Raw genomic sequence first — 25209 nt, 5'->3', positions numbered from 1 at the left:
TATGAGTTATGCATCGACGGCCACCGAACCTGTCCTGTAAAACATATAACGTTATTTATTTTAAAGCTGTTACATTACATATTTTTATAATACTTACCGTCGGTTTAGTTGAAATAAATTGAATCATTATTATAAGATACTAGCAGACCGGCCAAGCGCGTTGCTGTGGCTAAGGTTTTTCTTATATTACATAGTAGTAAACTATTCAAGGGAGACGGTAGGAGAACACTAGTCATGGGGACCACCATGCTTTATTGGTTGTTATGCCGTTGAATTGTAGCTTATGTGAAACGTTGGTACTTTCAACACAGCGCCATCTGTTAGAATTGTGACTGTTCAATAATAAACAAATATTTTGCAATAAAATAATATAAATTGAAATGTAAGCTATCCTATCTTTTAAGTTAGATCAAACTGCACACGGTGTGCAAAATATTTGATATCGGTTCGGTAGTCAGGAGTCGATAGTGGACAAACAACGTGACACGTAATTTATATATTAAGATTTACGACAGATTACACAAGTAATTAGTTTAATTTTGTCTCATATTTTAAATTTTTTTTTTTTTTTAGAGGTTATTTGGTGAGTTGAATATTTTAATAAAGTTTTATTTTTACAGACTACTTTATTATAAATGTTTTACCATTTTTTTTTTTTTTAATTATTAGGCAACTTGAATATTAAAATAAGATACATTTAATTAATTTATTATTTTTAGATGTTCCAAGCTGATTTAATATTATAATAAGTTTCTTACAGAACTAATTTATTTTAATTTTACCATTTTTTTTAGAGGTTCTTTGGTGAGTTGAATATTTTGATAAAGTTTTATTTTTACAGACTACTTTATTATAAATGTTTTACCATTTTTGAAATTATTAGGCAACTTGAATATTATAATAAGATACATTTAATTAATTTATTATTTTTAGAAGTTCCAAGCCGATTTAATACTATAATAAGTTTCTTACAGAACTAATTTATTTTTTATAATAATAATTTTACCATTTTTTTTAGAGGTTCTTTGGTGAGTTGAATATTTTAATAAAGTTTTATTTTTACAGACTACTTTATTATAAATGTTTTACCATTTTTGAAATTATTTGGCAAGTTGAATATTATAATAAGTTACATTTAATTAATTTATTATTTTTAGAAGTTTCAAGTCTGTTTAATATTATAATATTTTTACAGAACTAATTATTTCAATTTTTTTTTTTATATATATATTTTATACCATTTTTAGAAATTATTTAGTGACTGTTATTATAATAAGGTTTTTACATATATAATTTATACTTTAAAATAATTATTCATTTTTAGAAGTTCAGTTAGTTTAATATTAAGGTATTTACAAAAGTAATAAATTTTACAATAATTTTCGCCATTTATCGTAGAAGGTTAGTTTAATATCATATTATGACTTTGTTATACGAAAATTCAATTGAAACGTATTGTTTGAAGTATATTTTATTGGTAATTAAAGCTTAAATGTTTTATATATATAATCAATACAAACAATATTTTTTTTTTTATTACTACGTTGAATAATATTCTAAACTATCTTAAATATATGTATTAATAAAAAAATTATTTGATTTTATAGAGTGTCTTTGTTACTTAGAATCGACGCCAATCCTTATAGATTAAGATGGCTGGAGTAATAATGTACAATGTTTTTCTTTTGTGTAACGATTGTTTCCAGTATGACTAGACCCAATAAGAATCCAGGGTTTTAGTCCTGAGTTACGAAGTCGTTTTAGGGACGAGGCATATAGAAGTCGAACCTTATGGTTGTTTCATTGGTGAGACTAAAGCAGCTTGCTTTCCAATGCAGTAGGTGCAGGCTATAGGGCAGTCGTAAGTTAAACTTACCACGAAGCTGCAGCAGATCGAGTGGCTACGCAGGCGTTGCCACTACAAAGTAAGGTGACGCAAAATAATATCGGTGTACGGTCTAAATGATAGTTTACGTATATCTCACGAAAAGGCTACAAATTTAAGTCCGTGGCGAGACAATTAGTAGATCGTTAGTCCAAACATAGAAGATATTTCTTAAAATCGATTGGACAAATGTAGCGTTACTTCAAAGAAAGATTCAGAACAAATTTGATGTCTAGAATCTCAAGAGGAAACGAAAATGTTTTGAGTGTCAAATGATGAGTTTAACATTGATTGTTTTTCAGTTTCATAGGTATTGAAGTAGTAATAAAATGCTTCGGTCTATTTTTTCTTACCTCTACCTTTCGTTTATACCGCAGGTATTAATAGTTATGAATTTGATGTTGATTGCTTAATGCGATATTGTGATAATAGCAGCCGACATTGGCGCCATTTGGCGCTTTGACATGGTGAAATGAATTTAATAAGAATGATAACAGTAAAAGCGCTATTACTGTTGAATAGTCGTTAATTTGTTAATATATTAATGATTAACGTTAATAAGGAAATGGAATGAAACTATAGATACTTATTTGTTGAGGGATTCTTCAAATAATTTTTAGGGATTGGTTTTAAAACTTGTACAGGAATTAAGATAAAGCTAAGCGACAATTATATTACCCGTAATACGGCCTTACAGAGTATCAAACTGGGAACGGAAAAATAAAAAAACCAGAACTGAAGGACTGGTAATTTGTGCACTGTCCTAGGCTGTGCATTTTGCCCGTTAAAATAGAATTGATTTTGCTTTGATTTTTCTAGATCTTAACATGAGAACAACAAACGAGCCCTCTACCGCGAATCGATAATAATCAATTGGATAATATTTCAGTCATGGGTGTTGTATTACACAGGGCCTCGCATCAGGGTACTATTAGAAAGCTGATGGTATTTCTGGTTTTAAGTGAGAGCAAGGGTAGTAAAGATGAAAAAGATGACCTGGTAAGATGACTCTATAGGACAACGACACAGTAAGACTGTATATTATGAGGTATTAATATTATTATATTTTTTTTGCTGCTTAGAGATTTAAAATATATAAGAAGCAAGCATTCGCAAGTTTAGGTTTTAAGGAGGAATTAGTAATCCTCCCGTAGTCAATTTTACATGCACCATGTTAAATGGGAGCATTCAAAGTTGGCATTGCTGATAAAGAAGTTTGATTTACTTCAAATGAGTTAGACTCTGCTGAATGTTAACATACTGCAGAGCCTAGTCTTTCATGACATTTCTTTTGCGGTAATTCACTTTGGGTATATTACAAAATGTGGACATTAGTTAGCAATTATGATAGTAATTTCTTATATTATTGAACTAATTTAACTAATTTTAGCTCTGGTTTTTAATTAGCCTTGGTATCATTTAATAATATAGAAAGACTGGGAAAATTAAATTATGGGATTTGGTCAGCTTAATTACTCAATAATTAATCTACAAAGAAGTTTCACTTTTGACATGTGTACCTTGTACTTACGCACTATTTATTCGTATAATTGACATAGACTAGAATATTTATTTATTTATTTAGTTAATAAGCTTACGACATCACACACAGTACTAAATCTACTAATTATTTTACAAAATCTTACATCTTAAATGTGTGACAATTAATGTAAACATAAGTTTTACAAAAAAATATATAAATTATAAAGTACAATTAAAACATATACGAATATCAATTTCACATGATAAATTCACTATTGTGAATATAAAGAGATCATAATGGACTTAGTTTGGTAAAACTTTATTGTGATCTTAAAAGATCACAGTAGTTTCAGTTATGTAGGACTTTATTGTGAATATAAAGATATCACAATAGATATAGTTATATAAACTTTATTGTGAATATTAAGATTAAGAGATCACAATAGATATAGTTATATAAACTTTATTGTGAATATTAAGAGATCACAATATATATAGTAATGTAAACTTTATTTTAAATGTAAAGAGATAAAACAGATTTACTTATGTAAACTTTATTGTGAATTTAATGAGATCACAATGCATTTAGTTATGTATACTTTATTTTAAATGTAAAGAGATAAAACTGATTTACTTATGTAAACTTTATTGTGAATTTAATGAGATCACAATACATTTAGTTACGTAAACTTTATTTTAAATGTAAATAGATAAAACAGATTTACTTATGTAAACTTTATTGTGAATTTAATGAGATCACAATGCATTTAGTTATGTTAACTTTATTGTGAATTTTAAAGATCACAATGCATAAAAAGATCACAATACATTTAGTTACGTAAACTTTATTTTAAATGTAAAGAGATAAAACAGATTTACTTATGTAAACTTTATTGTGAATTTAATGAGATCACAATACATTTAGTTACGTAAACTTTATTTTAAATGTAAAGAGATAAAACAGATTTACTTATGTAAACTTTATTGTGAATTTAATGAGATCACAATGCATTTAGTTATGTATACTTTATTTTAAATGTAAAGAGATAAAACTGATTTACTTATGTAAACTTTATTGTGAATTTAATGAGATCACAATACATTTAGTTACGTAAACTTTATTTTAAATGTAAATAGATAAAACAGATTTACTTATGTAAACTTTATTGTGAATTTAATGAGATCACAATGCATTTAGTTATGTAAACTTTATTGTGAATATAAAGAGATCATAATACATTTAGTAATATAAACTTTATTTTAAATGCAAAGAGATAAAACAGATTTACTTATGTAAACTTTATTGTGAATTTAAAAAGATCACAATGCATTTAGTTATGTTAACTTTATTTTAAATGTAAAGAGATAAAACAGATATATTTATGTAAACTTTATTGTGAATAAAAAGAGATCACAAAACAGATTCAGTTATGTAAACTTTATGGTGAATTTAAAGAGACCACAATGCATTTAGTGATGTGAACTTTAATGTAAAATATATTGTAAATATAAAGAGATCTCAAAAGATTTAGTCATGTAAACTATATTGTGAACATAAAAAGATCTCAAAAGATTTAGTTATGTATGTATGTAAGACTATTGTGAATGTAAAGAGGTCACAGTAGATTTGGATGTGTCCGACTATTGTGAATGTAAAGAGGTCACAGTAGATTGGATATATAAGTAATAAGACTATTGTGAATGTGAAGAGGTCACAGTAGATTTTAGATATTATGTAAGACTATTGTGAATGTAAAGAGGTCACAGTAGACTATTGTGAATATGAAGAGGTCACAGTAGATATGATATGATAAGACTATTGTTAATTATTGATGACTTGATATTTTAAAAGAGTACCGAGAGTTTTTTACGCCGGCTTTTTCTCTCGGCCTACACCCCATGTCTTCTTTGCCGATGAATAGGGATTTCTACCGATACATATTTAATGACGTGAAATAGGTGATACCTGTATCTTTTATTCCATTATAAATAAACATAAATTAAATTTAGGTTCAATTTAACTAAAGAGATGTAATTCAAGAATGAAAGTTAAAAGATACATAGAATTAATTTTGTTTCTGTTTTGAGTTGTAATTTACAAAGCATTGTTTTTGTTTTTCTTTTTTTTGCGAGACGCAAACATTGTCAGGAAAGGCCGACTGTTAGCTTTTATTATTTATTTAATAATATTCTAAATAATTTATGAAACATATTCTTTTGCTACAAGTGCGCATGTGCAATAATTACTCATTTGACTCGTTCGGTTATTTACGAATTGTTACGAATTGACTCGAATAACTGCCCGAAGTGGGAAGGTCGAGTCAGAGTGGGGACTAAAGGATAAAACAGCTTGTAGCACATGCGCACAGGCAATTCCTTTGTTCAAGTTGGTGTTTATACATTTTACGTAGGGTCAGTGTGTGAAATATAGTAAATCAAGTCATCATTGGAGTGTTTAATTTCCTACCCTAAGAACCAGATCAACTAGCCCTAACAATTGGTTTTAAAGCGAGGGTAGTGTAAAAAAAGAAATAAATAAAGATATGAATATATGATGACTGTGTGATGATGCGTGTGTGAAAGACGAAACAAATCTAAGTGAAAGTGTGCAGGAAATAGATATATATATATATTATTTTTATTTATTTTTTATATAAGTAGGTAATCGTTTTTTATGTTTATATGTGTATTCCGTTTTTGGCTTTTATGTATATTGTAATGTATAAGTATTGTAGCTGTAGGAATACTGATAAGCAAATAAATTAACACAAACTACGCTTTTAAATTCGAGTTACCATAATGCCAAAATTAACCCATTAAAATATCATTTACTTCGTTTGTATGCGGACATACGAAATGCAAAACGAATAAAATTCTACAAAAGTCATCCCTTCAAAACGTAAGCAAACCATAAATCTAATTTATAACAAAACTCGGCAAACGGTTGACGTCTCCTGATTGAGGAACATCAAAGCTAACCGTTCGGAAAACGCGAACCCTTTCTATCTAATATAAAAACTTCGTAAGGTAACTATGTAGTTGTTTACGAAAAAAAATATTTATTGCAAAGATAAAAATCTATTACGCGAAATAATATTAAACGGCACAAATACAAGAGTCTTTCCTCCAACTTCGATTTTGTTCCTTTTGGAGTAGAGAGAGATGATATTATTTGAACCATAGGTTAATTGTTATCACTGATTACTATGTATTTTATATCTAATATATATCCAATTTAATAGGTTGAAAACTTAAATTGCTATAGTAAAAAATGTTATTAACATTTGTAAAACCTCTGACATAATTACCTGCAAAAAGTCTGTCAATCATACACGGGTAGCTATAATGTTAAGTATGTATACTATTTAGTATTAAAAACCCTACGTCCCTTAGTCATAAGTATCAGATATTCATCCGTAGGGTCATAGGTTCAAACCCCTGTTATGCACGAATAGGTTTTGATTTTACGTGCGAGCAAACGGTTTTTAATGCGGGAAAACCATGTCTTAGATTAATAAAGATTAATAATATCCATGGAACAGACGCAATATCATACATCGGAATTACATCAAACAATAGTATACAAATAACTTACAACTTGTTCCAACAGTGTGATTAGATGTACAGTCATATTTGTGGCGGCGAGTTGCGAACCCATGATCGGACAAGAGCTCAGCGTACGAGATATTAAGGTCACACCCACTGTGACGCACCTGATGAAAGAGATTTTCATTATTTTCATGTTTAACTATGTGCCACTAACAAGATTTAAAAAGATTAAGCCTTATCGATATTAAACCATCTCTTCTAGGCAATCCTAATAAAACAAAACAGTCATGAAAAGAATTGTAAATAAATTATAGAAAAACGACATAATATTAAGAACAACAATTTTATAGAAAAAAATGAGTTCTGAGATAATCTAATAAATAAATTTTCGTTTCATAATGTTCGTTCCCATACTCTTCCGAAACGGCTCGACCGATTCTTATGAAATTTTTAGTTTTAGTAAGTGTGAGAATCGGCTTCTATCTTTCTAAACCCTAAGTGATATGGGGGGTCCACCCCAAAAATGAAAATTTAAATAAAAATTCAATGAAATTTTTTATTTTTTATGATACAACATACAACCAATAATTTTTATCCCTTTACGATCAACCTATTTGTAAGATATACAAATGAATTTTTAATTTCCTTGGTGATGGAACAATTGCTAATTCTACTTTTCTTCTGTTGTTGTTATCAGACAATATGTTAATATAGTCAAAAAGAAAATAAAGGAAAAAAATTAAGGAGTTTGAGCGGAAACAACTTAACAATAATATTAATTTTACATAACTGTCAGAGATTGACAGGATGCGCTACAAATATCATAGAGCCAATTCCAATTAAATATTCAATGTCTGTCGGGTCAGCTAGTAACCGAATAAGAATAAACAGTACTTAATTTTTGTTAATTAAACAGTTACTTACTTGGTAGAGATAGAGGCAGCGATATCTTCTCTTTCAGCCACAAGTCCTAGCAGTTGGCACGTGGCTTTGACGGCCAAGTATCTGTGCAGAGCTGCATTTTCTGTCGTATCCTGCGAGATAGGATATATTTGAGATACACTTTTAAATTATATGATAAATAATAATGTCTGTTGTGTTTGTTTTAGACACATACATATAATATATATATATGGCGAGGATCAAGGGAATGAGGAGAAGAGGGCGCTCAAAAAAAGGTGGATAGAAGAAATAGAAGCGAAAGGAGACTGAAAGCAATGGAAATGAGATGATGAATGGATAGAGATGGCCTTTACCCGTGAAGGGGTTCCGATCAACGGTACTGAAGAAATCTTTACTACTTTAATATTAGGATAACATGAAAAAAAGAAAAAAAACGTGTACATAAGTATGTAATCTAAGTTGTATTCTACTTTTGTAACGATTTTAAATTAATAGTGCTTTTATTATTCTTATTACTAAAAAGTACTCAACTTTTCTCTCAACTTAAACATTAAGTGCTCCTAAATTCTTTGCATATTTGTTTTCTAGATTGAATCGTTTATTAACTTCGTGATTTAGTTATAATTCCATATTGAACCTATTAATGGACAGCAGAAAAGAATGTATTTTCAAGAATTATTGAATGTTCAATATTTTCTTTAAAGTGTTTGATTAAAATTGCTATCTACAGTATCAAAGTAACTTCTTCAGACGAATGATTGTCTTGTCGGATGAATAAACAGAATAATTAAAATCAAACTCACCGGCTCCAATCTCTCCACGTTTCTATTTAATTCGTTTAATAATTTCTCGATTCCGGGTCCATCCACAAAGATATTGTCTTTGCGGGCTCTACATTTATTTATATCATTCAAGAGATTCGCCATTTCACTATTTCTATTGCGTTTCCTTCTCTTCTTATTATCTTCTTCTAAGTCGAAATCAAACTCCGTTATTACATCTTTGTTCTTCTTTTTCTTTCGTCTGCTGCAAGACGATTCCGAATCGACATCTTTTTTATTAAGATTTTTCTTTTTATTTGTTTCGACACCGTTTGGTAGTTTTTCTTCGTTCTCTGATTTTTTCTTTTTCTTTTTGTTTTTACCAGGACCGTTAGGAATATCGAATTTATCGTCGTTATTATTATTTGTTGATATAATACCATTCAGTTCATTATTCATCTCTATAGCTTTAACATCTGCTGTTGGATTTTTATTATTATTTTCACTATTGTCTATATTCTTTCCATTTTTATTTTTAGCTTTCTTTTTAGGTTCCCCACTGTTATCATTATGAATATTATTCGTTATATTTTGAAGGATACTATTTAATTGACAGACTAGTTTGTTGGTCTTTACAATAGACGGCGGAGTTAATAATTTTTCTATTGGGTTTATTGAATAACTGTCGAATATCGTTTGAGTTGCCCCGCTGAAAAAAATGCGAATTTTATTGGTTTTATTACTAGTAATATGGCATTAGGTACTTTCTGATGTTTTTATTAATACAGAAATCTTTTCAATTTTACTTCTTAATAATTGCACTTACTTGGCAAGAAGTTTTTGTTTCATCTTCCTAGCTTTCTTCTTAGCAAACTTGAGCCTATCTTTCTCTTTCTTCTCCAACTCTTCTTTTTCAGCTTCATCTGGGGAATCTTTGTCGTGACTTTCGGAAGTCGTCTAAAAATTAAGAATCATTTTACATTTAATTTAAAAGATTTAATTGAAAGTAGGAAAACAAAGAAACAAAAAATTTTAGACACGACAAAAGTTTCCACTTTCTTTCGATTTTTAAGAGTTGTATTGACATTTTATTCTTAAATTGACCATACATATAAAAGTCATAAGAACACCTCAAACTAATAATATATTTATATGAAGGGGAAATCTCACCGGTTGCCTTGGTCCGGTGGCCTTCTCCCTTATAGCCTGCAGGTGAGACGTGTGTCGCAATTGGCTAGCGTCCTGCTTGTCCCGGATCCGAGACCTGAGAGCGTCGGCTTCCAATTCTGCTGCTTCCGCAAGGGCTGATAATCGAGATTTTACTGCTTCCGCCTGTAAAGTGTTTGTATAAACATATATATAAAGTGCATCGTCCAATTACCTTTAAATGCTATGCTGCTTACAACGTTATAATAATCTATATATAATCAAAAATATAACAATGATTTAAAAATACACTTTACATTATTAAAACAACATTCATTATCGCTGTTTATAATTATATTATTGTAGACGAGCCAAAATTTTCGCAAACTTTAACTATGATGTATAGATATATTTAAGAAATCAAATCAATCTTTTTACTCTTTCGATTGCCTCGTGTTAAATTATGATTGTTCTGATAAAAGAAACAGATTAAAGTACTAAAGTTAAAACGTCCAATAATTATTATAAACTTCAAGAACCATTTAAAATATGTATATTTAAATTACTAGGGGAGCTGTCACATAATTATTATACAAATTTATAATTACTACATCGAACCATTAAGCCATTATTATTCTGTTTACAATGGCTAATTTCATACATACTGCCACAGCCCGGCTAGCTCAGTCGGTAGAGCATGAGACTCTTAATCTCAGGGTCGTGGGTTCGAGCCCCACGTTGGGCGACACACTTTTTTTATTTTTATTTTATTATTAATACTGTACTTAATAGTACTGATGGATTATCAAATTTGTTCACTGGTTTCTTTAAAGTTCCTTAGTGCTTTAGAATATTAGCTCAGTCGTATAACATACTTCAATGGATAGATCATCAATTTAGGTAAAATTCATTGTTACTGGAATAATTCCCACAATTCATGCAAATGAAGGTAGACTGTGTGTGATTTCAAAATGACTATAGTCTAGTCGACAAGTTGAAAATGGAACAAAATAGAGATACTACTCTTAAAATTATGTGCGATAGCTCATTGGATCCGGAATGACGTCTAGAAAAATGTGCTAAAAGCGTGTATTAGCACATAAAAAATTGCAAAAGTTATAGACCATTAAAGATGAAAAAATAATGGCATTTAGTTTTTTGCCAATATTTAATAAACTATTAATATTTAAGAAATTTCAAATAAAGATTCTGAAAGAGGAGGAAATTTCTAATAAAAAACTCTCGACTCCCAGAACTCTATCTCCATTATTTATAATGTTAATTTAACGCTGAAAATAGGTCTGCGGTTGACATTTTTAGGATTCGCGCGTGGCGTCAAAAGCGACTACGGCACATTAATTAATTTATTTAAGGTATTGAATATTTTTTTTTAAATTTGAAAAAATTATGGTGTGTTTTGAACACTATAATTAATTTATTCCCGTTGAAAATTTTACTTAAAGTTAATTTTTCAACAAGTTAAATAAATGTTAACTAACGAAATTTTCTCGAACGACCGTCTTAATTGTAAGTGAAAAAAAATGTTTAAATAATGGTCGTAAAAATATTTCGCTTCGTAGAGCCTTTCTTACATACATACTTAACAAGATCGTGCCATAAAAGTTAAAAAAATATTTATACTTTGTTTATAACAATTTTTTTACTTAAACAAAAACTTAAAAATCCATGTAATGATGTTAAAAAAATTTTTTTTTTTCTAAATCATCATATAATCGTTTTTTTATTAATACAAGATATTTATTGATTTGCAAAAAAAAAATTCCCGCCATTTGTTGATAATTTTTTTTTAAACAAATTGATTAAATCAATATTTTTTTTAAAAAATTTAACACAACTTTATTACATTAAAAATTTTATGATTTTTAAAAAAAAAATTTTTCCTTAATAACAATTTTTAAAAAAATTTTTTTTAATCAACAATTCTATTGTTTATTAACTTACCAATATGTTATTTAAACAAATATTCAACTTTTGTTTATTTTTTTTCTAAAACTTCTAAAATTAACAAAAACAACCATATATAACAAAGTATAGAAAAATTTTTTTTGTAAATTTTTTGATTATCATGAATATTACTTTTATTTAAAATTAAAAAAAATTTTTTCTATACTTTGTTATATATGGTTGTTTTTGTTAATTTTAGAAGTTTTAGAAAAAAAATAAACAAAAGTTGAATATTTGTTTATAACATATTGGTAAGTTAATAAACAATAGAATTGTTGATTAAAAAAAATTTTTTTCTGTTACTTTATAGAAGACTGTCAATTATGATTTTTAGGAAAAAAAAATTTCTTAACTAATTATTTAAACAATAGAAAATTAAAAAAAAACGATTATAAACAATTAAAAATTGTTATTAAGGAAAAAATTTTTTTTTAAAAATCATAAAATTTTTAATGTAATAAAGTTGTATTAAATTTTTTTTTTTAAATATTGATTTAATCAATTTGTTTAAAAAAAAATTATCAACAAATGGCGGGAATTTTTTTTTTGCAAATCAATAAATATCTTGTATTAATAAAAAAACGATTATATGATGATTTAGAAAAAAAAAATTTTTTTTAACATCATTACATGGATTTTTAAGTTTTTGTTTAAGTAAAAAAATTGTTATAAACAAAGTATAAATATTTTTTTAACTTTTATGGCACGATCTTGTTAAGTATGTATGTAAAAAAGGCTCTACGAAGCGAAATATTTTTACGACCATTATTTAAACATTTTTTTTCACTTACAATTAAGACGGTCGTTCGAGAAAATTTCGTTAGTTAACAATTATTTAACTTGTTGAAAAATAAACTTTAAGTAAAATTTTCAACGGGAATAAATTAATTATAGTTTTCAGAACACACCATAATTTTTTCAAATTTAAAAAAAAATATTCAATACCTTAAATAAATTAATTAATGTGCCGTAGTCGCTTTTGACGCCACGCGCGAATCCTAAAAATGTCAACCGCAGACCTATTTTCAGCGTTAAATTAACATTATAAATAATGGAGATAGAGTTCTGGGAGTCGAGAGTTTTTTATTAGAAATTTCCTCCTCTTTCAGAATCTTTATTTGAAATTTCTTAAATATTAATAGTTTATTAAATATTGGCAAAAAACTAAATGCCATTATTTTTTCATCTTTAATGGTCTATAACTTTTGCAATTTTTTATGTGCTAATACACGCTTTTAGCACATTTTTCTAGACGTCATTCCGGATCCAATGAGCTATCGCACATAATTTTAAGAGTAGTATCTCTATTTTGTTCCATTTTCAACTTGTCGACTAGACTACTAACCTTCTCCCTCGCCGCATCGTCCCTCTCCTGTTTCTTTTGCTCCTTCATCTCTTCCAATCTTGCATCCCTCTCTTTTCTCTTCTCTAATAAGGTCTCCATTTGAAGTTTTCTAGCCGCTTCTAAGGCTTGTCTCCGAGCTCCGACGGCTGCTTCGCGAGCTGCTTTTTGTTCCTGAATTTATTTCAAAAACACATTTTTAGGAAGTTTTGAATTTTTTGCCTGAGTTTTAATTAATATAATGGCCTAGTAGTAGTTTAGTGATTTTTAAAACTATGTTCAATCAAAATATAATTTATTGAACGTACGTACACTTACGAAATCAATAAAAAAATGTGTGTCTCGGGAAAGTGATAGATAACTTAAACTAATCTAAGTTGAACTATTTAATTCTGTAATGTTCCGAGGGTCATCTTCTGCTTCTTTCATCATATTTTTTATAATCACTTTCAAAAACGATGATAGTTTGAGGTTATATGCGAACATTAAATATCTAACGCACACTAAACACTGAGTAGAGAGAGGGGAAAGCGTCTGTCCGAAATACGGCTAGCGCTGCGGGTTAGAGTGAGAGAGGCCCGTTTCCGTATGCGTAAGAGAAATAGAAGCTAAACCGACTGGCGTTACGTAACGCGTTACGTAACAAACTGTTTACCCTCCCATAAGAAGCTAATGTACTTTTACTGCCAATTATCCAATCAAGAGCGTAAATGAGAAGAAAGTATAAGAACTGGCAAGAAAGAATATAGCTTTTTAAAAGGAATTATGTTTGTTTTTTGAAATATTAAGGTATGTTCAGCTTTATTCTCCGTAAATTGATCAATCTTTAAAACATAGTTCATACAAAACATTAAGCAGTGTCGTGCATTCGAATCTCGGTAGTAAGGAAACCGGCATGTCTAAGAACCAAACCCCGACACGAGTCAGGCACAAATGGTTGACTTACTTGATTAATAAGGAAAAATCACGAAACAGGTATTTCATAATACTTACAAGTTTAGTGAGTCGGTCTCGTCTCATTTGCCGAAGTCGAGTGGTTAACGACTTGCACTGATCCAGGAATTCGTGCCTTCGATTCTCCGCTTCTAATTGTTTAATGAACGCAATCTCACGCAGTTTCTCCTCTTCGTCGTGGGCTTTGCGAACTATGTCCTAGAATGAAATATACACAATACTTTACTTATTGTTACCTAAAATATTTAACTTATATCAAATATTTAATTATTTTTTTAATTCATTAATAATTTCTGTAAACTACGCAAAATGTTACCTTCAAGTGCTGATCGCGGTTTTCAGCAGCCTTTTGCAGACGGCGCTCCATTCTCAACTTCTTTTCTTCTATCAACTGGTTCTTAGCGAGCTAAAACACAAGCAAATTAAGTATAAATATTTGAATAAAACATATGTCACCGATAACACTTGAGAATCGAGAATCTCCAACCATCAGCTATGGGAGCTATGCAATGAGGTGGCAATTGACAGGTCTATAAAACGTCGAAATTGTAAATGGGTAGGCCATACGCTTCGGATGAAAGTCACATTACCAAGCAAGCTCTCGTCTGGAACCCTCAAGGCAAAAGGAAAGGTGGCACAAAACAGACCTGGCAACGAAGCATCATTGTAGAGGCGAAGGAAGCTGGAATGACGTGGAGTGAAATTAAGAGAGCTGTCCAGGAACGATCAGGCTGGTTTTCTACGCTGGACGCCCCCTGTCCCACTTGGGGGACATTTGTCTTTTACTCAAGTAAGTCAATTGTACGAACCAAGGCTGTACGTTTTCCACACTTTTTTGTTTCATAAGCGTTCCAATTGCCAAAAACGTCAGAGTTAAGCCCCGAGAGAATAGACTTTTATTTATCAATCTATTCTTTGTTTTACGTGAGTGGCCTATTTAAAGAATCCAGTTGACAAGTGACCATGTTCCTTGTTCACTGCATATTACTACTTTCAATAAATTCTAGAGATATGCGTGGCTGAAAGTTAATAGATTCGATAACAAATGGAAACCGTAACAGGAAATAATATATTTATTTTCCATACCTTCACTTCCTCTACCCTGGCCAACAGCTGATGAATGCGTTTAGCCCTCTCTGTCTGATACGACATGCGCTGTCTTTCCGCTCGAGCTTGTTTTGCCTGTAATCTGTTCAGAAACCAGTTTAATTTTCAGGTTTAAGGGGAACTAAAAACCCACTCAGCAGTGGTTTGACCTTGGGGGCCGTTTAAGTATTACGTAAGCAGATTTACTGCAATTGACCCCCCCCCCCCCCTTTCTCTTGTCAGCAAAAGTAAGCAAAGCTCTCAAAAATTATAGTTCATAAACGTATTAATTTTTTGTAATGCATTTCGTTTTCAAATATAGACAATGTGTGGATGATATGTGTAAAAAAGTAAATAATTACTGTTGACGTAATCACCAAACCTGCTTACATAATACTAGAACGGCCCCATGGTACCTGTAGAAACATAGTAGAAATTTAATTACTTAAAACTAAAGTTGTCCTTACTATAAATTATACTAATTTTTCTTAAAATTATTTTTTTATTAAACACAATGTACAATTTCAGAAGTTTTTATATACCTTCTTAAAGCATCTTGTAGACTCCCTCGTCGTTTTATGCCTTGAGAAAGCTTAGCGTGCAATTGCTGAGCCCTGCCTACAAACCGAAAGCACAGTTTTCATTCTACTGTATTATAAAAAGGTGCCATTCTCCATCTCAAAGATGGACAGGAATAATATATTTCATAAAATAAAAAAATAATGAGAAATAGTTACAATTAAAATATTCACAGTTCATTTGTTATTTTAGTCACACAACCTTAAAATCTAACATCACCACACCTTGTGTTGCCTAGTAAACAAATTAGTACGGATTTGTTCAGAAAGCAGATATTTCTATGAAAAATTGCGTTCGAATATACTTCGAAAATTTTCAGAAATAAATAAATATCCACTAACAAAATGCCTATCCAAAGATTCTCAACGTAAAAGTATGTATAAAATAATAATTATGTCTCGTTTCATATCATTACTACAAAAAGTTCTCTCGTCCACTCACCAGGATCCCTTGCCACGAGGGCCTCCAACACCACGAGCGTATCAACTCTTTCGGCCCAGGACATCCCAGCTAAGGCCGTTTCGTACTGGTCTTCTAGGCTGGCCGTAAGAGACCCCAGGCCTTCTGGCATCGGCACTGGGGTGGAAGCCGGTTCTTCTAAGGGGATTTCTGCGTCAGTCTAAAAATATTATAAGTGTTATTAAGTGTACTGAACTGTGTTACCGTATTTTTCACAGTTAAATATCTTATAATTTCTACACCTATTAGGTAGGTTAAAAAGTTCGTAGGCTAACACATAGATGGCGCTTCTAGTATTAATTTAATATGAGTTTAAGTTAGCCCTAACCTTCAAGTGTACCAAGACACGTGTATATATCTGACAACTGTCGTACTATTAGTCTGTGGGATATAGTATTTAGAGTGAAGGAAAAAAATGGTAAAAAGGAATTTCGTCTAAAGCCATTTTGCCGTTAATAAAATATTATTGAAGTCAAGACTCTGGACTCTGCACCAGGAAAATCAACCGTTAAGAAGTGGTTTGTGATATTTCTTATATTGTATAATCAAATCAAATTCCATCGGAAATATTATTTTTTCTAAGTTATCCTACGAACTTTTCAGCCCACTTTTATTGTAAAATTCTTAATGTTATTCAAACTATTACAAAAAATGCATTTCTACAAATGAAATATAGTTTGTATGAAGTTTACAGCATATGACTAATTTCAATAATTCTGGTAGAGATAAGTGGCTTAAATCGAATACATTTTAAGCTGAATTAAAATATACAAGCAAAGAGTTAAGACTCGTTGAAAACAAATAGTATTCAAATAAAGTTTTCTTATGCTAGTGAACAGTATATTTAAGAATAACAATCTTTACCTCAGTATCATCAGTTTCCGTGTCAAGATCGATGTCAGACACCTGTTGTAGCTCCATGATTTGCCTGTTCAAAAGATCTTCTTCTTCGCAAAGCTTACGCTGGTCGACTTCCGACTGAAAATCTAAAGCCAAACTAATCTTCCGTTCGTTCTCCTCAATTTGCGACGTCATTTCCGCGATTTCCGACATTTCGGATGGATCGGCGGTCTTTAATATTTCATTGTGATCAGAGATGTGATCGTCTTCTTCCAAAAAATTAAATGTCGATTTAAATTCAGCTTTCCATTTATCAAAATCAAACTCTTGGTGTACACTTTCTTCGGATCGTGTTAAGCCCATGGTAAGACTTTCCAGCGAGGAGTGTAAGCGATTTTTTTCTTTTGAGACGCTTTTGGCTTTTTCAGCTTTTTTCGTCAGCACTTTGTTTTTTGATGAGCGCGTTTTCAGTCCGGTAATATCGGATTTTTGTCGCCTCATGGTAGGATCTCTTTTTTCAGATTTCTTGCTAGATTTTATAGTCTTTTCAGACTTTTTTTCTTTTTCAACCTTTCGTGGTTGTTCGGATTTAGCACGGTCACCGCTGTCTTTAATATCAATCGATATAGGGTTTTCTTCTTTGGGCGACTCTAACATGTTTAATGTTGGAAGACTTGCCGTAGCTGTCGGTTGACGGAAGCGATTAGCCCAGTGGCTTTTGGATTGCTTTTTAGATTCTCGCCTTGATTTCACAGTTAACCACCCATCGTTATCATTTTTACTGTACATATTAACTCCTGAAGAGCTTATATCTTGTGTTGCCTGCAAATCTTCCGGAACGAGTGTTTTAATACTTTCATTCGATTCATTTCTAACCATATCGATTGCAATAGGATTTTCGACAGATTTTTCAATGAAGACGCTTACGTTTTCACGTTTATCACCCTTTTCATTGAGTCTTAAAGAGGAAGGCCGTGGGCGAGTTCTAAGGTTTAATCTATTTCCCGATTTGGCGTCACCCGATCCCATGTGGATAGTTCTAATTGACGTTTTCTTTGTTACAATTTGTCCTCTGTTGATTGAAGTAGATGGAACTGTATCGAAAAGGCTTGGTCTTCCGGTGGTTAAATTAAATGGATAACTGCATTTGCTCGTTTGGGCTCTTTTTTGAAAAGGCCTCTGAGTTTTGACTGTCGGTGGACGTAGTTCTACAACTGTTGAGCTTCTAGCTAATTTTATAGGCAGTTTAGTTTCTGCTTTGATTGGTTTCTCTGTCTGGCTTGTAGCTTTAGGCTTAGCAGCTGCTTGAGAGTATGCTGGCTTGGAAAACTTAGCCTCGGGCTTTTTCATGTCTGTGTCCTTTTTGGAGTTTTTGTCAGTCTCATACGTACAAGTTGTTTTTTCATCCACTTCCTCAACTACCACCTCTGAATTATTTTTGTTGAGTTCAAAATCTTTTTGACAAGTAGAATCTGTGCCTTCATCTTTATTTTCAAGAATTTGACTGTCCTTTGGTGCATTCGAAATTAAGTCATTTTCAATAAACACTTGTTCGAGCAGTAAGTCTTGCTCATTCGTTTTCTCTCCTTCAATTTGTTTTTCAATTATAGAAGTCTCTGTGCGCCGTTCTTCAGCAGTGTTATCAGCTGTTTTTTCATTCTCAATAGCAATTTTAATATCACCAATGGCTGGTCTATCAGCATCGACAATCACTAACTGGCTATTGTTCTTTACTTTTAAATCCGAGCAACCCTTTTCAATAGAATCACAATTATTAAAAGGCTTGTCAGCCTCTATGCCATTGTTGATCATATTATCATTTTTTGCTTTATTTTCCATCATTTGTTTTTTTAAGAACTCATTTTCCATGACATTAAGTCTGTCAACAGTTGACTGAGCATGGTCTGATATATCCTGAACTTTGTTATTAACATTCTCCTTTTTTGTCAAGGATTTTGGTGACTTAATGACCACCAACTTTGGAGATGCACAAGGACTAAGTTTGGCATGTCCTATTTCCACCACTTTCGGTTTTAATATATCCATATCATCCTTTTTTTCATATACTTTAGCATCCTCGCATATTTCTTTAACATCTTTTTCCTTGATATCTGAAAGTCTAGACAGTTCTTTTGCAATTTTTGGCTCTGGTTTTGCAGTAATTTTAGAAGTATTGATTTTGTTGCTAAAGAACTCAATATTTGCCTTAGGACTGGTACTGGAATGGCCTGAACCAACCCTAGGGCTTATTTTTCCACTTCCTGGACTCACTTTCCCAGTTGGGTTAGGGCTGTTTTTTCCACTAGGTGTATTATATCCAGAGAATGATGGGCTGTTTTTACCTGACACTGTAGGGGAACTTTTAACAGAATATGCGCGTTTTGGTTCTGGCTTAACAAAATCAGTCTTTCTAATCTCCCATGCTAGGCTCTGTGGTCTTTGCGGTGGAGGGGTGTTATCATAATCCCACTTAACTCTAAACCACTCGGCTAAAGCCTTGAAATCGCGTGTGTAGTTCTCTAAAACAAGTATCACTTCTTGGCACTCATTGAGATTTTCATTTGCTTGAACAGTGTTGTATATTTCACCAATCTGTAAAACAAATTACTGTCATTCAAGCAGCATTCTACACTGGCATGCTATTTACCTAACTTAACAGTGCAGATCATATACAAATAATATATTTAAAAAAAACAGTGTAACCTGGGCCTCAGATTTCTGTCTCATAATACTTTCTCAAACTAGTAGGCAAGTAGGTGATCAGCCTCCTATGCATAACACGCCGTCGACTTTTTGGGTCTATGGCAAGCCGGTTTCCTCACGATGTTTTCCTTCAGGGTTTGAGCAAATGTTAAAAACATACATAAGACAATAGACAGAAAATCCATTGATGCACAGCCAGGGATCAAACCTATGTGCACAAGGATAAGAGTCACAGGCGGAAGCCACTTGGCCAACACTGCTGGCTTGTGTACTGGTATTGCATATACAATATAAGCCAGTATTAATTTTGCATATAAATATACACTATTGTTATATGTATGTATATTGTATACTATTGTTGCTTGAAACCAAACAACATTTTGCTAGTTAACATATCCAGCTTACTTTGACAACTAATCTATTGCAACTGACCTAGACAAGCTTAAAATAACTTGCACATTAAAATTTCAAGTGTAACTAAGCCATCAATACAGTTCGACCTAAATCCATCAAATCAATAATTTCACTGCCTTGTGTCATTGTTACAAAGTATGACTCACTGAACTGCCTACTTGACTAAAAATTTTTCTTTAAGACAGATGACTAGCTGCTTGCCCAATGGGGTGGTTCTGATGCTTCAAGAAAATGTTTATTTGATGCAACTTCCCATTAACCTTGGCACAGTTGGCACTTACCAAATCAGAATCGAAGCTATTATTAAAAATAAATTTTACTTACCAAATGATATTTGGTTCAAATATATGTATAAAATTTATTGATCAAAAGGTTAGAACAGATTAACTTGATAATACTGATAGAAATTGATAAATACTACTAACTAATATACTGATGATACTGATAGAAATTACATTTGACTTTTGTTATCTAATAAATTAAAATTACCTAACTAAGGAATATATATATAGTACTCACAGCTCTTTGCAAATCACCAAATAACAATGCCCAGTATCGTGCACGGAGCTCAGATCGTTTATCTCGGCCTGCAGATGCTGACCGGAGCCTCGTCGTTCGAACTGGTGGTCTTGGTGGAGGTGGATATGCACGAGGAGGTTTACGAGATAACTTGGAAGCTTTAAAGAAAAGAAAAATCTACATAAATACTTAAATTAATTTGAAAAAGATACAGTTTAATATAAATTATTTCTATTACAGTCTATTATATAATAGGGTACATATAATTATATATTAATATTATAATAATACAAGTAGTTGGCATTATACCCAGGTACTTGTAAATGTTTATGGCATAGTTAATAAAATTAGGCAAATTATATTTTAAATAACTAATTGAAAGGAAAAATTATTATCATCATAATAGGTATGTTTTGGCCAGGCAAATTAATTGCTTATTACTTTTATAAAGGAGTATTACCCCATTTTTAAGATTTGTGACTACTTTAATTATATATATACATATATTATTTAAAAGCAACACTTAAATGGTTTAATAAAGAAAATTCTTATTAACATTCAGATACAAGCTTTAATAATGATGATGATGTTCAGTCTAAATAATATGACATGGAATAAATTTATATTAACAATTATTCATGCATATTCAGAAATTGTTACTTTGTACTTGATCAAATATTGATTAAGTAAAATATTTTTAGCTCGAGTACCAACATAACATGCTTCAATAATACAGTCAACACACCTACACAACGTTTCATTTGTGAATTATACAAGCGTCGCTACTTTGTGACAATTACCTGGGGTTTCCACGGTAACATGATACGCCACTAAGTTTCTTGCCTCCCTACCTTCCTCCTGCACCAATTGCCTCACTTCTTCCATATCAAATTAAAGTACTTGAGATTTCATTGCAAAACAAAAGATTCACAGGCATCACATACTTAGTAAGCACATTAGACAATAAAAAGACTATTTCTATTCTAAGAAAACAAAATATAAAGTAAAAAGAAAGTTATATATAAAATTACATTTGAATGAATATGCAAAAAAATAAATTTCTGTCGAGTTATAAGATTTAATAAAAACCGTTCAATATTTTCATAACAATTTTCTGCGTTTTCGTTTTGACAGATTTAAGAATCTTGACAGGTGCTCAGTGCTCCTGCACTTTGGGATGCACTTATTTTTTAGATTGTTTAAAGTTACCAACATAATAAATTTGGTTCTTGGTATTCTATAAGATTTAGTTAGTCTTGAGAAAGTATTACAAAATACAGGTAGAAATTATTATGATTTGCTATTTAGCTATGCATAAGTTTGCAAGATTTAATTCCTAATTTTTCCTTATAAATTGTTGTTAAAATATAATAATTTTTTTTTTTTTTTTTTATTTTATGGAAATATAATAAATTTATCTGTCACATAGACAGTAGAGCATACTCGTTAAATGTCAATGCACTAACTTGGCCCACTATAGGGTTCTATGATCTATGCCATTTCTTTTCGTTGTCAAGCAAAATGGCGGACCAGGTTAGTGCCGAATCTCCTGTTATTTTATTAATTTTTTAGTGTTATTTTCTTAGTTTTTGTGCCAATTCAATTTTAAACATCTTTTCAATAATGCGGATAATTAATTTTAGAAACTATACTTTTAATATAAGAATGGTTTTGATATCATCCACGTGGGAAAAGTATCGATTAACTGTTTTGATAATTATTTTAAACCAGATATTGCACATTATGGATTCAGTTAATTCCAGCAAATGCTTGTATGGTTTAATAAATAATTAAAGTGAACTTCAACATATGGACCTATATAGTTATGAAATATAGGTTAGGTTGTGTGTGTGTGTGTGGATGAGAATAATAACTATGTAGCAGCTACTATAAGGTAAAAACGAGGGTTGCACATACAATATACACTATTAAAGTACTATTTGTGTGATTTATCAACTCCCGTATCCCAAAATAACAGGTTTAATTTTGTTATCTTAATTTATGTATTTTTTATGTTAGAACTACTTTTTATTATTTCACGTGGTTGTCTCGTATTATTTTTAAATTTTGTATAATAACTCCGTCAAACTAATTATAATTAAACTTGCAGACGGAACGTTCATTCCAAAAGCAACCAACAGTGTTTTTAAACCGTAAAAAGGGAATTGGTGTGAAACGTAGCAGAAAACCACTGAGGTACCACAAAGACGTGGGTCTCGGTTTTAAAACTCCTCGAGAGGTAAACTTAATACTAATGTGTAATTTTTTTCTGTAGACAGAGAAAGCGTTTCAGAAACAGTTGACGGTGTTCCTCAACCGTAAAGGGGGTCTGAAGAGGAAGGACATGAGACATCATAAGAATGTTGGTCTAGGATTCAAAACTCCAAGAGAGGTCTGATTTTGTTTACAGTTGCTATTCAGGTGGTGGCTTCATCGTTGCTAAGGGATTTTTGGCTGTAATTTAAAAATGTCTTATTTAATTAATCAATTTATAAGTTAATCTGATTAACTTATGTTTATCACAATAAGAAATATTTTAAGACATTTTTAATTTGTTTACTTATACACATGCTGGTCTATGTAATACACTGCTAAATCATCATCCATGTGGGCTGGTAAGATGCATGTTAATATTACAATTATAATAGTGGCTATACTTATGCTTAAGTTATATGGGTCTACATGGATTTGCTATACTCTCAAGACAATTTAAAACTAATTATGCTAATTTCACTATTTTACATCATATTCAAATATACAATTATGTATTTATGAAACTCATGTTTGCTAAAAATATTTTATCATAATTACACAGGTGACTAACTCTATTTAGGCTTATTGTGCTAATAAGGTATCATATAAAGCCTGATTTTTTTAATATCATTAAATGTCTTTATAAAAAAATATAATTATAAGTGAAGACAATTTGAAAATATCATGCTTTAAATGTAAATACAAAGTAATGCTGTATAATATATTCTATTATAATCAAAATATTTTTATGATATTAATATCATAATATTTGATATACCTAAAAGTTTTGATAATTCTAAATTAAATTATGTTATAAACCAAGATGATGATATTCACACGACGGTCTTCTGATTACAAAATGAAGATGAACGTGTTTTAACCCAAACTCTGATTGGACTTTTCTTTTTTTTTATAATGCCATTAGCCTCAGGACTAAGTTAATAAAATAATACACATTTTTATTTAATTTTTTTTAAAGTTAATGGTATTATAAAGATTGTGCTGTTATGTTATCACAATGGCAAACTAAAAATTTATTTAAATATTTAATTTTCATTAATTCTTCAGGCAATTGAAGGTACCTACATTGACAAGAAGTGCCCCTTCACTGGCAATGTCTCAATCCGTGGTCGTATCCTGACTGGAGTAGTCCAAAAAATGAAGATGCAACGCACTATTGTCATCAGACGTGACTACCTACACTACCTGCCTAAATATAACAGATTTGAGAAGAGACACAGAAATATGTCTGTACATTTGTCACCTTGCTTCAGGTATGTTCTTTTTGTCTGTCTATATGCAATTTTTACAGTTATTTATAAAAAATATGAATTATTTAAAAATTGCTTTTTAAACACATTTTTCTAGTTCAAATAAGAGTCAGAAAAACATCATCTTTTTATACATTATTAGTATTGTGTTAGTGAATTCAAAACGCGCCAAGGAATAATGATGATACTCACACGACGGTCTTCTGAAGACTATATGACGATAAACGTGTTTTAACCCAACATCTGAATTTAGCTGTAACTAAGCAAAGATATCATTTTATGTAACATCAATAATAAATAATTTATTTTATATTTTCAGAGACGTTGAACTAGGGGATATCGTCACTATCGGCGAATGCCGGCCACTCTCCAAGACGGTGCGATTCAATGTATTGAAGGTTTCCAAAGGAAAGGGATCCAAGAAGTCATTCAGAAAGTTCTAAATAAAATTACTATATAAGTACAACTACTTTTCATTTGTAATTATAACCTTGCTAATTTCTATGCAGCTGCTTCATTGTATTCATGATGTTATAGATAGGAATAATAAAACAGGCAATCAAGTGATATGCCATTGCTTAAATGAAAATTGAAACTCTGGAATTATTACTGTATCCTGTAATAAGAGTTTTTGGAGATTAGTAGGTAAAATGTGTTAAGGTTATGTAAATCAAAGACAATACTAGGTAAAATATTTTTTTTGCGTGGATGTGAATAATTTATAAAAGTTCAGAAATGCGAGATATGCTTATATTATTATATGCTATAAAAAACTAAAAATTCGAATCAAACTAGTTGCCAGTTGTGGTTTGATTGTAAACTATGTAACGCAGGAAAGACGCATTGTTACGTTAATCTATCAGCAGATTAATTTTAGTGGGTACTTAAATGAGTTCTATTGTAAGTAGGGAATGTAACCGAGATCTCGTGGGATTAATAATAAAAATGTACCATTCCAATTAGATGACATAGATCTATTTTAGTTAGTAGGTAATTACAACTTAGACTAATTTTAATACCAACATCAACAAATAAAAATGAAATAAATAAATAATCAGCCAGCAGCCTACGCGTACACTTGTCTCCCAGGGTTGACAA

The 25209-nt window shown here is 30.8% G+C and overlaps 2 protein-coding genes and 1 non-coding gene across 6 annotated transcripts in view; 2 read left to right on the top strand and 1 right to left on the bottom strand.

Annotated features, from left to right (window-relative positions):
* Window positions 1–21752, bottom strand: part of LOC125059303 (golgin subfamily A member 4) — a 63690-nt gene extending 41938 nt beyond the window's left edge. For 2 of the 3 annotated variants that reach the window (XR_007118635.1, XM_047663676.1), the window contains exons 1-14: window positions 21388–21752; window positions 20588–20745; window positions 16976–19543; window positions 16094–16271; window positions 15616–15691; window positions 15074–15176; window positions 14304–14393; window positions 14027–14185; window positions 13037–13207; window positions 9751–9912; window positions 9407–9537; window positions 8623–9289; window positions 7841–7950; window positions 6963–7080 (exon numbers count right to left, since the gene is read on the bottom strand). Coding sequence is in view for 2 of the 3 variants with exons in the window: in XM_047663676.1 (XP_047519632.1) it covers window positions 6963–7080; window positions 7841–7950; window positions 8623–9289; window positions 9407–9537; window positions 9751–9912; window positions 13037–13207; window positions 14027–14185; window positions 14304–14393; window positions 15074–15176; window positions 15616–15691; window positions 16094–16271; window positions 16976–19543; window positions 20588–20745; window positions 21388–21472 (4776 nt within the window). In the remaining variant the exon portion in view is untranslated. Of the gene's footprint in view, window positions 1–6962; window positions 7081–7840; window positions 7951–8622; window positions 9290–9406; window positions 9538–9750; window positions 9913–13036; window positions 13208–14026; window positions 14186–14303; window positions 14394–15073; window positions 15177–15615; window positions 15692–16093; window positions 16272–16975; window positions 19544–20587; window positions 20746–21332; window positions 21364–21387 lie in introns of those variants that run through there. The other variant, XM_047663677.1, reaches the window with a different exon arrangement.
* Window positions 10399–10471, top strand: Trnak-cuu. The gene has a single exon. It is a non-coding gene; the product is annotated as a tRNA-Lys (tRNA).
* A 249-nt stretch (window positions 21753–22001) lies between the features above and the next one.
* On the top strand, window positions 22002–24574 carry LOC125059304 (40S ribosomal protein S11). 2 transcript variants are annotated; one of them, XM_047663679.1, is made up of 4 exons: window positions 22002–22120; window positions 22863–22979; window positions 23909–24114; window positions 24431–24574. In XM_047663679.1, exons 1-4 carry the CDS (start codon window positions 22109–22111, stop codon window positions 24552–24554), a joined length of 459 nt encoding a protein of 152 aa, XP_047519635.1. In that variant the 5' UTR covers window positions 22002–22108; the 3' UTR covers window positions 24555–24574. The 2 variants fall into 2 exon arrangements, with proteins under 2 accessions (XP_047519635.1, XP_047519634.1); XM_047663678.1 differs by lacking the exon at window positions 22863–22979 and adding an exon at window positions 22698–22826 and having other exon boundaries at window positions 22023–22120.
* Window positions 24575–25209: the final 635 nt, after the last annotated feature.

This window comes from Pieris napi, chromosome 19 (genome assembly GCF_905475465.1).
Source record: "Pieris napi chromosome 19, ilPieNapi1.2, whole genome shotgun sequence".
In the NCBI taxonomy this organism is placed as follows: domain Eukaryota; kingdom Metazoa; phylum Arthropoda; class Insecta; order Lepidoptera; family Pieridae; genus Pieris; species Pieris napi.
This window is presented reverse-complemented; position numbering and strand designations above follow the sequence as displayed.